This window comes from Engraulis encrasicolus, chromosome 20 (genome assembly GCF_034702125.1).
Source record: "Engraulis encrasicolus isolate BLACKSEA-1 chromosome 20, IST_EnEncr_1.0, whole genome shotgun sequence".
Taxonomy (NCBI): Eukaryota; Metazoa; Chordata; class Actinopteri; order Clupeiformes; family Engraulidae; genus Engraulis; species Engraulis encrasicolus.
In genome coordinates this window covers 31,584,379-31,596,878 of record NC_085876.1, presented here as the reverse complement: position 1 = coordinate 31,596,878, position 12,500 = coordinate 31,584,379, and the positions used below count along the sequence as shown (strand labels likewise).

Genomic DNA, 12,500 nt, shown 5'->3' with positions numbered 1-12,500 from the left:
TTTAGAAGATGGTTTATTTATGCATCTGTTTTCCCATTCTGTCTTTCATCCTTCCTCTCTTCCCGGCCGTGAGCCTTCCTCTCTGTGCGACTTTGATGTCACGGTGGTGGTTTGGTGGCGGAGTGATGAGATGTGGACATGTGATATGACATGATAATTGACGAATATATATTGACATGGTGGTTTGATTTCCTTTAGTTTTTTAGTGGCATGTTATGCCATTTTATGTCTCATCCTGTCATGTTATGTCGTCATGCCATGTCATGATGTGGTGATGTGATGTCATGATGTGTCGATGTGATGTGTTGGGGATTTCGTGTGATTCTATATTGTGTGTTTATGTGTGCTATTTTGTTCTTCTGTTATACTGTTTATCTGTGTCTATTTCATACTTCTGTGCCTTCTGTTATAAAGTCTGTATACACCCTACATTACCTCTCTCTCTCCTCTTTTCTGGTTCATCCATTTGCATTTACTACTACTACTACTACACAGTAAGAATGCAGTGTTAATTCAAACCTTGGTTTGGTGCAGAACCTTTGATATGAAGAGTTGACACAGTCTTTGATCTTTGGTCACATGGTTTTTACATGGATTTACGCTAGCTTCGTTAGGTCCTGTTAACGGTTAGCTAACCCCATTTCTTCCATAGGCTTGTACAGTATTAGCACGGCTAGGATACGCGTACCAATTCCACAAATTAGACCGTGCTGCTTTTGTTCTGACACAAGCTGTCATTTTAGGTTAAGTAATTACACAGTCCCTTGAAATTGTGTGTTTTGAAATATGCAAAAACGGTTGTTATATCAATTCTTCTCAGAGTCCCCAATGATAGTGTATGAAAACGGACGCTACACTGTACGTACGGACCTAAGTGAAGGCTACGCAAAACTGAATGGGGACCGCAAGCTCGGTCATCTTTGACCATATATGGTTGTCGGCGGAAGTTCCAGCAGGATCCTATGGCAACGCTTTAACTCTTCTTATCAAGGGCTCTGTGTAGTGATGACATGAACATGTGATGAAATAATATGGTGACGTGATGTGGTGATTTGTCATGACATGGCATGATGAATTTAGCTCGTTACTTGCACCCTATTTTGCATTTATTTTCTCTCTCCAAAGAAATAAACAAAAATGCTGTGTTAATTAGACATGTCAACAAGAGAGTCAATCTGTCAGGTTCTGTGGACAATTGTGCCTGCTGTTCTTTAATCTTGCCACTTGATGTCGCCATTTATCTTTGTATTTTTGTTTTACCCTTTGCCATTGGCTACACCTGTCTTTTTGTTATTGGTTAATTGTATCATTGATGGTGAATTGATTGGGTTGCCTATTTAAAGCCTTTGTTTCCTTTTGACTCTGCTGAGATCTCCTGAAAGCCACATGTGAGTACTTGTCCCTGATTTTTGCTACTGCTATTTTTGAGCTGCTGTTTTTGACTTTGGAACTTTGTTTATGACATACTTTTGCTTGAAGAGGATTTTTGCTTTGGACTTTCTTTGTGGATTATGGACTTTGATCATTAATGTATTTTGGACACTTGGAAGACTGCTTTTTGTTGGAATTTGAAGATTTGGGATTTAACCCTTTAGTTGCCATGGAATGCTGCATATGATTTTTTTGAACTTTGACTTTCCCAAGAACTGTTGCCTTTTTGATACCCTTTTTGAAAGACTGAACTCTTGGCTCTTTGTTTTTGTTTTGGATTTTTGCCTGCTGAAGAATTGCTTGGATTTTGTCAACTTGACTTTGAACTAAGTAAAACTAAGATTGAACGAACTCTAATTCTCTGCATTTCTGTCCTTCGTCTCCATTTCCTTCTGAGGGTGGCCTTGGGTTTTAAGACCCTGACAGAAGATCTCAGCCAACAATGGATGGAGCAGAGAATATGCCACTTCGTGAACCGGATCCGGTGCCAGTGTCTCACCCTTCACCACCAACTGACCCTACAGACCTGGCCCTCGTCCTCCAGCACCTGACGACGGCCGTCGGCAGCCAAGATGACACCATGCGTCGTCATGAACAGGTCTTAACCCAGTGGGGGGCTGAGATGAGAAGGCAAGCTGGCATATTGACTGTAATTCAACAGGCCCTCCAGTGTTTACAGCCTATACAACCAGGCCCTTCAGACACTCCAGCCACTCAAGCCACTCCACCTACTATAGCCATTCCAACCTTTCTAACCTCTCCGACCGCTCCAGCCTCCACAGCCACATCCTCCAACACGCCATCAGAGTCCCGCCCTGTGCCCAGCCGTGAGCCCCGCCTGCCAACGCCAGAGAGGTACAGTGGAGACCCAAAAGGCTGCAGGGGTTTTCTGACCCAGTGTCATCTGTCCTTCGACCTCCAGCCTGCTGCCTACCCGACAGAGCACTCTAGAGTGGCCTATGTTATCACCCTATTGACCGGAAAAGCCCTGGCCTGGGCTACAGCTCTCTACGAAAGCAAAAGCTCTGTCTGCGGATCCTTCGAATCCTTCTCCAAGGAGATGTTGAAGGTCTTCTCCCCAGAGGTCAGTAGTCGCACAGCAGCCAACAAACTACTTCAGCTTCGTCAGGGGCGCCAGTCTGCTGCGGACTATGCCATTCAGTTCCGCACCCTAGCAGCGGAGAGCGGCTGGGGTGAGCAGGCCTTGCTCGCTACATTCTACTGTGGTTTGGCTGACCGCATTAAAGATCAGCTAGCTTCGTGGGAGGAGGCCGAAAACCTTGAGTCACTGATCTCCCGAGTCATCCGGCTGGACAATCGGCTGCAGGAAAGAAACAAAGCCCCAAGAAGCATGTTCTCCTTTGCAGTTCCAGCCCATAGCACCCCAGCAGTCGACTCTTCTGATGGAGGCCCAGAGCCCATGCAGCTGGGGGGAACCCGACTGTCACAGGCGGAACGTGAGAGGCGCATGAAGGAGCGCTGCTGCCTCTACTGCGGAAAGCCAGGACACTTTCGCAGCACCTGCCCGGAGCTTCAGGGAAAAGCCAAACCCCGTCCAGCCCCAGGAGATCTGTGACGGGGGTGACATCATCTCCTGGTCTCCCTACAACCGGATTCTTTGTTCCTGTCACACTCTCCTGGGATGACCAGTCACACACTCTGCAGGCCTTTGTTGACTCTGGGGCTGCTGGCAATTTCATGGACCTTTCCCTAGCATCATCTTGGGATTCCCACCTCTGCCATTGACTCCCCTCTGTCAGTAACTGCCTTAGATGGCCGGCCTTTGGGTGGTGGCCTAGTAGATAGAATAACCTCTACCATTCATGCACGGATCGACAGTCACCAGGAGCAACTGTCATTCCACTTGATCCAGGCCAAAGAGTTCCCCATAGTCCTTGGATTCCCCTGGCTGACTCGCCATAACCCTCATCTTGATTGGGCCTCCGGCAAGATCCTCCAGTGGGGCCCTAACTGCCATGCCAGCTGTCTCGTCCCAAGTTCCTGTCCCGAGTTTCTCAAGCCTCCCGAGTTGTCCCAAGCCCCTCCCGAGTTGTCCCGAGTCCCTCCTGAGTATCATAACTTGGCAGAAGTATTCAGCAAAGGTAAAGCAGCAGCCCTACCACCTCACAGAGCCTATGACTGTGCCATTGAACTGCTTCCCGGCACTTGCCCACCTAGGGGGCGCATCTTCTCACTTTCTGCTCCAGAACGCGTGGCCATGGAAGAATATCTCAAGGAATCACTGTCCTCAGGCTTCATTCGACCCTCCTCTTCTCCTGCTGGCGCGGGCTTCTTCTTCGTGGGAAAGAAGGACGGAGGCCTGAGGCCTTGCATTGATTATCGAGGACTCAACAAGATCACTGTCCGAAACCGTTACCCCCTGCCACTTATGTCATCAGTTTTTGAACTCCTGCAAAATGCCACCATCTTCACCAAACTCGATCTTCGCAACGCCTACAATCTGGTCAGAATTCGCAAGGGAGATGAGTGGAAAACAGCATTTAACACCCCAACTGGCCACTATGAATACCGGGTCATGCCCTTTGGACTCACTAACGCCCCTGCTGTCTTCCAGGCCTTGATCAATGATGTTCTTCGTGACATGCTGGACAGATTTGTTTTTGTTTATTTAGATGATATTTTAATATTTTCCAAGAACCATTCCGAGCACGTCCAGCATGTCCGACAGGTACTCACTCGTCTCCTCAAAAACCACCTTTTTGTAAAAGCTGAAAAATGCGAGTTCCACGTTCCCAAAGTGGCCTTCCTTGGCTATGTCATCTCGGAGGGGGAGGATCCTCATGGACCCTAAGAACGTGGAAGCAGTACGGGATTGGCCTGCCCCCATCACAATCAAGGAGACGCAGAGATTCTTGGGCTTTGCAAATTTCTACCGAGGTTTATCCGCAACTTCAGCTCCATTGCGGCCCCCATCTCTGCACGCACTCACCACGAAAATGCAACTCCCCCTTCTCATGGACTACTGAGGCTTAGCCAGGCCTTTTCAGACTCTGAAGCAACACTTCTCCTCTGCTCCCATTCTCCAAAATCCAGATCCCACTCGACCCTTCATCGTGGAGGTGGATGCCTCTAATGTAGGGGTTGGCGCGGTCCTCTCCCAAAGATCCTCTGACGGTAAAATCCATCCTTGTGCCTTTTTCTCTCGCAAGCTCTCTCCGTCAGAGGAGAACTATGACATTGGAAATCGAGAGCTCCTGGCTGTTAAACTGGCATTGGAGGAGTGGAGGCAGTGGTTGGAGGGGGCTCAACATTCCTTCCTAGTGTGGACAGATCATAAGAATCTGCAGTATATCCAGCAGGCCAAGCGCCTAAATCCTCGACAGGCCAGGTGGGCTCTCTTCTTCAACAGATTTGACTTTAACATCTCCTACAGACCAGGCTAAAAAAATGTCAAACCTGATGCGCTCTCACGCCTATTTCAGTCAGAAAGTCTAGAGAGCCCACCTGAAACAATCATCCCTAGTTCCCGAGTCATTGCACCAGTGCGCTGGGGCATAACATCTGTAGTTCAGCAGGCCCTGCGCAATGACCCTGCCCCTGATAATGTTCCTGCAGGTCTCTTGTTTGTTCCCAGGTCTGCACGTGGTCAAGTTCTCCAGTGGGGTCACTCTTGTCGACTGGCGGTCTATCCAGGGGCATCTCGAACACTGGAGTTCCTTGAGCGGCGCTTCTGGTGGCCTACTATGAAGACGGACGTGCAGACATTCGTGGCCAGCTGTCACAACTGCGTCCAGGGGAAGGATCCACGCCAGAGACCCCAGGGCCTGCTCCACCCACTGCCCATACCCCGCAGACCGTGGTCACACCTCTCCCTTGACTTCATTACTGGCCTCCCTGCCTCTGAAGGTAACACCACCATTCTAGTCATTATTGATAGATTCTCTAAAGCCTGCCGCTTCTTACCTTTGCCCAATTTGCCCTCTGCCTCTGAGACTGCCAGACTCATATGTGACCATGTGTTTCGAGTCTTTGGTCTTCCCCAGGATCTCGTCTCCGACCGTGGACCCCAGTTTACCTCCTGCTTCTGGCGTGCCTTCTGCAAGCTGATCGGGGCGACTGTGAGCCTCTCGTCTGGCTTCCATCCCCAGTCTAACGGGCAGACTGAGAGACTGAATCAAGATCTTGAAGCCACCCTGAGATGCTTGGTCTCGAACAATCCCACCTCCTGGTGCTCCCAGCTCCCTTGGGCTGAATATGCTCATAACACACTGAAATGCTCAGCTATAGGTATGTCACCCTTTGAGTGTCAGTTTGGTTACCAACCATCTTTGTTCCCTGAGCAGGAGGTGGATGCAGGGGTCCCGTCAGCCCAGCAGTTTGTTCGGCGGTGTCGGCGTACATGGGGTAGAGCCAGACGAGCCTTGCTGAAAGCCTCTCGGCAGTACCAGCAGCAGTCCAATCGTCGTCGGAGGTTGGTCACCTTCCGACCTGGCCAGAGGGTCTGGCTCTCGGCTCGGGATCTTCCACTGAGGGTGGAGAACAGGAAGTTGGCGCCCCGATTCGTTGGTCCCTTCAAAGTCCTCCGCAGGATCAACCCTGTGGCCTACACTCTGCAGCTCCCTCGCTCTATGAGGGTCCACCCAACCTTCCATGTCTCCCGTCTCCGCCCAGTGGTCACTTCCCCACTGGCTCCTACTCCTCGGCCGCCACCTCCTCCTCGACTCATCGATGGCCATGCCACCTACACGGTCAACCGGCTCCTGGATTCCCGCCGTGTTCGGGGGTCCCTTCAGTACCTCGTGGACTGGGAGGGGTATGGTCCTGAGGAGCGTTCCTGGGTACCGTCCAGGGATGTGCTTGACCGCTCCTTGGTTAGAGACTTCCATCGCTTGCATCCTGATCGCCCTGGGATCGTCAGGAGACGATCTTAGAGGGGGGGGTTCTGTCAGGTTCTGTGGACAATTGTGCCTGCTGTTCTTTAATCTTGCCACTTGATGTCGCCATTTATCTTTGTATTTTTGTTTTACCCTTTGCCATTGGCTACACCTGTCTTTTTGTTATTGGTTAATTGTATCATTGATGGTGAATTGATTGGGTTGCCTATTTAAAGCCTTTGTTTCCTTTTGACTCTGCTGAGATCTCCTGAAAGCCACATGTGAGTACTTGTCCCTGATTTTTGCTACTGCTATTTTTGAGCTGCTGTTTTTGACTTTGGAACTTTGTTTATGACATACTTTTGCTTGAAGAGGATTTTTGCTTTGGACACTTTCTTTGTGGATTATGGACTTTGATCATTAATGTATTTTGGACACTTGGAAGACTGTTTTTTGTTGGAATTTGAAGATTTGGGATTTAACCCTTTAGTTGCCATGGAATGCTGTATATGATTTTTTGAACTTTGACTTTCCCAAGAACTGTTGCCTTTTTGATACCCTTTTTGAAAGACTGAACTCTTGGCTCTTTGTTTTTGTTTTGGATTTTTGCCTGCTGAAGAATTGCTTGGACTTTGTCAACTTGACTTTGAACTAAGTAAAACTAAGTTTGAACGAACTCTAATTCTCTGCATTTCTGTCCTTCGTCTCCATTTCCTTCTGAGGGTGGCCTTGGGTTTTAAGACCCTGACACAATCTTCTAGATTGTATTGGGTCCCAGAGTACTCTCTAAGTGTTCAGATAATACTGCATGTTTCATTGTATACTAGGGATGTGTATACTGTGTGTACTCTGTGATCCTAAAAATTGTGGAGCTGTAGACTTTTGAGTAACACTTTACTTGACTTACTTAACACAGTCACCGACATGTCATAAACATTTAACATTTTATGACTGTTTTAATTAAGTGACATTTGGTTAATGTAAAGACAGACAACAATGTCAACTTAACATGACCATAAAACATTTATGACATCGATGACATAATGTTTATGACGCGTCCATGACTGTGTCATGACACTGTTTTGACACTATTATGACACTGCAAAGTGATGTGCACTGTAAGACGCCGGCGTCAAATAAAGTGTTGTAGCCGGCTTGCTAAATAGTCACTCCCTTCAAAGAGTTTTTTACTCAGTCTCTCATGGCCACCACAGCTTGCTTCTTAATGACTGTGTCATGACAAGGTTTTGACACTATTATGACACTACAAAGTCATGCGTATGACATCGACATCAAGTATAGTGTAAGTGACATTTTTTTAAATAGTCGCTCCCTTCAAAGAGCTTTTCACTCCATCTCTCATGGCCGTCGCAGCTTGCTTCTTAATGAAATCCACAGGTACAAATGCGATTACGGCGCGCTGTGAATGGCCCTCCTTGATACGCAAAATGGGTCATGGGGTTTCCTGGGCCTTGTACTTAGAAGTGGCAGATAAGAGGCCACACACTGACAGCCATCTCAGGGCTTTTGCACTATCGCATTTATAGCATATTAAGAGAGTCGGCCGGGAGGCCGGGAGGCCGGGGGCGGGGGGGGGACATCTGCCCGGGAGTACTAATACAATTAAAGAAGGCAAGGCAGATCTCTTAATCATGACTTGGCACAGACGGATAAGTGCATCTAAACTCCAGTCAGGGTCATGTTCACAGAAAGCAAAGCCCTGTCTGCCAATTTTTTTTTTTTTTTTTAAATGCTAGAGGTGCTGGTGGGACCGGTCTTCGTTTCTCACCCTCATGCAATGAATTTGTGTTTTATTGTGTGGTGTTTCTGGGTGTCTGTGGGAGAGTTGGACACAGACAGACAGAGGGGGAGGAGGAGACAGACAGACAGGCAGACAGACAGACAGACAGGCGGACCAGACAGACAGAGAGACATAGAGAAAGTAACAAAGGCAGACAGGCAGAGGGAGAGAGAGAGAGAGAGAGAGAGAGAGAGAGAGAGAGAGAGAGAGAGAGAGAGAGAGAGAGAGAGAGAGAGAGAGAGAGAGAGACTGCAGGCAGGGGCATTGCAGGAAGCTTTCCTCAATAGATTTTCTGGCGTCCTCCAATGGATTCAGACATAATGCCTTCTTCATATGCCATCTTAAATGTAATGCTGAGGCTGACTTTGGTGTGTGTGTGTGTGTGCGTGCGTGCGTGCGTGTGTGTGTGTGTGTGTTTGCCCATCTGTGTATATAATATGGGAGGATGGTATAATCCTGGAATAACATTTTAGGGTTTGTTTCTGTGTGTGTGCGTGTGTGTGTGTGTGTGCGCGCCTGCGTGTGCGTGCGTGCATGTGTTTGTGTATGTGCATATGTGTGTGTGTGTGTGGTTGGTAGGTGGGTGTTAGAATGGAGAGTGTTGTCACCTTGGCTGCTTGTCTCACAGCACAGCTGTTCACAATACCCATCCCCTTCTGCAAGCTATACTCGCTCCCTCTCCCTCGCTCCTGGGAGGGGGGTGTCGATTACATCATAATCCCTCCAGCGAGTGAGCGGGCGAGCGAATGGATGAACATGGTTCTCACTCTCTTAAAACCTCCGGTATGAATTGTATAGAGTGAACCGAGTCAATACCACTGACCTGAATATAGAAGGACGCCGCCATATTTTATTCTAAAATAAACTTTTGAAGTTTACCTGATGAAGGTCTAGGACCAAAATGTTGTGTATTAAAGAAAACAGCAAAATGATCAGTGTGTTTTCAAAATTTCTGCTGAGTGACCCATGGGCCATCTATGATGCACCTGCCAGCTGAGGTGTGCGAAAAAAAATACAAGTTTAACCCTCATTTGGTGGACAGCCAGGTGCTATTTCCAAGCTGGGGGACCTCCTCATGTACAAAGTTTGCTTACACACAGAAAAAGCTACATAAGCAACTTTTCACACAAAGATGTACTGACTTAAGCTGGGCTTACACTGTGCGACTTTTGCCCCGATTTTGCCCCGATTTGGCACTCGCACGACTTTTTGAGAGTCGGGCCGATTTCTTGCTCAATCGCAGGTCAATCGTGAGTCTCGCATCGTGCAGTGTACATGGGGTAACGACAAGCGATTTCGCCTCACGATCGTGCAATCGCAGGGTCGCAAGAAAATCAAAACGGTTTGAAATTCTGGTCGTGGCTTGTGCGTAAATCGCAGAGTTAAAGCAGTGCTACGACCGGATTTGACACTTCACATGCACAAATTAATAGGGCCGTGCGATTCGCTGTAGAGCGCGACCTCATCTCCACCTCAGGTGCGCATGTTCCCTCCTCTGCAGACCGGGGAAACATGCCTGTCGCGTCGTACGGTGGAAGCATTTCGGTCGCATCCGACTGTCGGCTCGTGTAGTGTGAGGACGTGAGTCGTGAGTTGTGTACTTTTAAACAGTGAAATTCCATCGTGCAGTGTGAGCAGAAGCTTTAGACCCACGAGTGAAAATATCGCACAGTGTATGCCCGGCTTTAAAGCAACTGGGTGTATAATAATACCGTTTTAGCGAGAGGCTACCAATAGCCATTCACTTGTGCTAGCCTAGCACCATCCATCTCTAGAATTTCTATGACTGCTTGGAATACCAATAAAGTATCTCTACACATTTGCAAGCCTCTGACGAACTAGGAAATAGGGTTGAATGTCAAAAAATCCAGGAGGGTTGCTTTCATGTAAAGATGGACTTAACATGAAAATGTGCACATGTAGGCCTACTAAATTTCCTGAGAAATTGGATGTAGGCCTACCACATAAATCAGCATGAAAAGCTGTTCATGTATGGATGGATGCATTTTAAATTTTAGATGCGTATTTATCTTTTAACTATATTAACTATACGCAAAGGTTCAGTAGGAAATCTGCGGGAATATTAGGGCATGAGGCGTGGCGCCTGGGGATGTGTTTCCTTCTTTTTTTTTTGAATTCTTTTGGTATTTTACGACTTCATGTTGACAGGACGTTTCGAGAAGTGGACTGGAAGCGAATGGGGAGAGAGATGGGAAGGGGTCGGCAAATGACCTGGGACGGGAATCGAACCCGGGTCAGCCGCATGGCAGACGAGTGCCCTACCGGTTGGCCACGTATGGCCTGGGGATGTGTTTCGACAGAGGTGGGGTGAGAAGAGGGTGCTGATGGACTATGGGATGTGCCATTGACCTCAATGGCCAAGAGGAGTAAACAAGCAAGTGCATTCTAAATCAACAAATCCCCCCCACACCTACAAATACACCTACAAACAGTACATGCAAACATGCATGCACGCACGTACATGCAACCAAACACACATACACACTAGGGGTGTAAATCACAGCCTTCATGACGATGGTATCGATTTCTTAAAGCAGGGATTCGATTATTTTCGATACTTTAGAATTCCCCATGATACGATGCGATTCGATTCGATTCGATTTTTTTCAATTACTTTTCCACTACTATTGTGTTATGGAGCTAGGGCATTGCACAGGGGCCAGCGATTCTTCTTTTCGATACTTAAGAATGCCCCATGATACAATGCGATTCGATTAAATCGCCGGTCAATACTTCGATGCATCGATACATTTCGATTTTATTTACACCCCTAATACACACACACACGCACACACACACACACACACACACACACACACACACACACACACACACACACACACACACACACACACACTGTATACTCATGCTGTAGGCCTACATACAGTACGCATGCGGCCAGTTGGCACAAGCAGGTCCCACCACATCCCGTGTGCGCACTTGATAATATTAGAAACTACTTAACACCAACTTGGGAAGTGCAAACAAAATCTGACTTTCTCATTACACAGAAAATAGGTCAACAGGCCTGAATGAGAGAGAGAGAGAGAGAGAGAGAGAGAGAGAGAGAGAGAGAGAAATAGATTTAGAAATGTAAAAAAGTATGACTTCCTGGCCCTGAAACCACAGCAGGGTTAGTGTTGAATTCACACCACATATTTGACTGTGCAGGAGAGGGCTGGACTGGAACCAACAAGTCCTAAGCATTTTTCTGTGGCCCTCTTGACATTGTGGACCAGATTCTAAGGAAGAACAAAATATCTGATCTGATGATGGATGGGTGTTTCTCATTTGTACTGAATCAAAAGAGCTTGTTTTCTTCTTCAGAGGATCTCTGAGATCAACATCTTTTGATTTTCGCCATTTTTTCAAGGTGGAGAAAAAGGAAAGGAAAAAAGGGACAGAGAAACGGCAAACCAGGCAGAAGCTCTTCATGTCAATCAAATAAAGTTTTTTTTTTTTTTGGTTCAACTGTTCTTCGAAAAAACGAAAACAACTTGGGAGATTCCAGGGCAAAAAAAAACACCTCACGATCCACTTAAATGGAACAAATTGAGATTTATGAAGAGTGCAATATGGAAATAACTATCTGCCCCCGCGAAAGAGAGCAAGAGAGAGAGAGAGAAAGCGAGAGAGAGAGAGAGAGAGAGAGAGAGAGAGAGAGGTCCTTGCTTGTTTAATCCTGTTTCCACTGTATTTCTAAAACACATCCAACTAATATGCCTGTAATGAAATTGGGGAAGCGGTATGAAACGGCATAGAATTAGCGCTTCACTTTGTTCGTCAACTGGGCATTCTGGGATAGGCTTGCCTTCTGAACAGGTTTGAAAGCAACCTGCCAGTCAGGCTTTACGCCTGCGAGATGCATTTTTAATTTTTTTTTGCTTTTGTCCTCATATTAAAGCTTTGAAGGACAGTCAAGGCGGAGAGACAGGATCTGCCTCCAAGGCAAGTTTTTATTCCCACTCTAATTCCCTCAAACACACAGAAACACACACGCACGCACGCACTCACGCACACACACACACACACACGAGCACACGGCAGCAGCAAGAGCTTAAATTCCCACACACTCTCCAGGAAGAAGGGGTTTAAACTTCCCACTTCCCATCTCACCGTTAGAAAGCCCTCAGGACGTCTGGAGATAATGTTGGCGTGCGTGTGTGTGTGTGTGTGTGTGTGTGTGTGTGTGTGTGTGTGTGTGTGTGTGTGTGTGTGTGTGTGTGTGTGTGTGTGTGTGTGTGTGTTTATGGCTTTATGGGAGTGAGAGCGGCGTTGTAACAGGTAATCCTCGAGCGCACACTCACACACACACACACATACGGTATAAAGCATTGGCACACACGCTAAAACATTTTGATGAGAGTGGGCACACCCTACTGTGTGAATGCGCAGTGAGAACAAAATGGGGA

The 12,500-nt window shown here is 47.3% G+C and overlaps 1 protein-coding gene across 1 annotated transcript in view; it reads left to right on the top strand.

The window, feature by feature from the left end:
• Positions 1-3,125, top strand: part of LOC134436519 (uncharacterized) — a gene marked incomplete at its 5' end in the record, with an annotated part of 124,947 nt that extends 121,822 nt beyond the window's left edge. Inside the window, 1 exon segment of the mRNA XM_063185781.1 lies at positions 2,205-3,125. Coding sequence (XP_063041851.1) covers positions 2,205-3,007 — 803 coding nt within the window.
• Between the last annotated feature and the right edge of the window lie 9,375 nt (positions 3,126-12,500).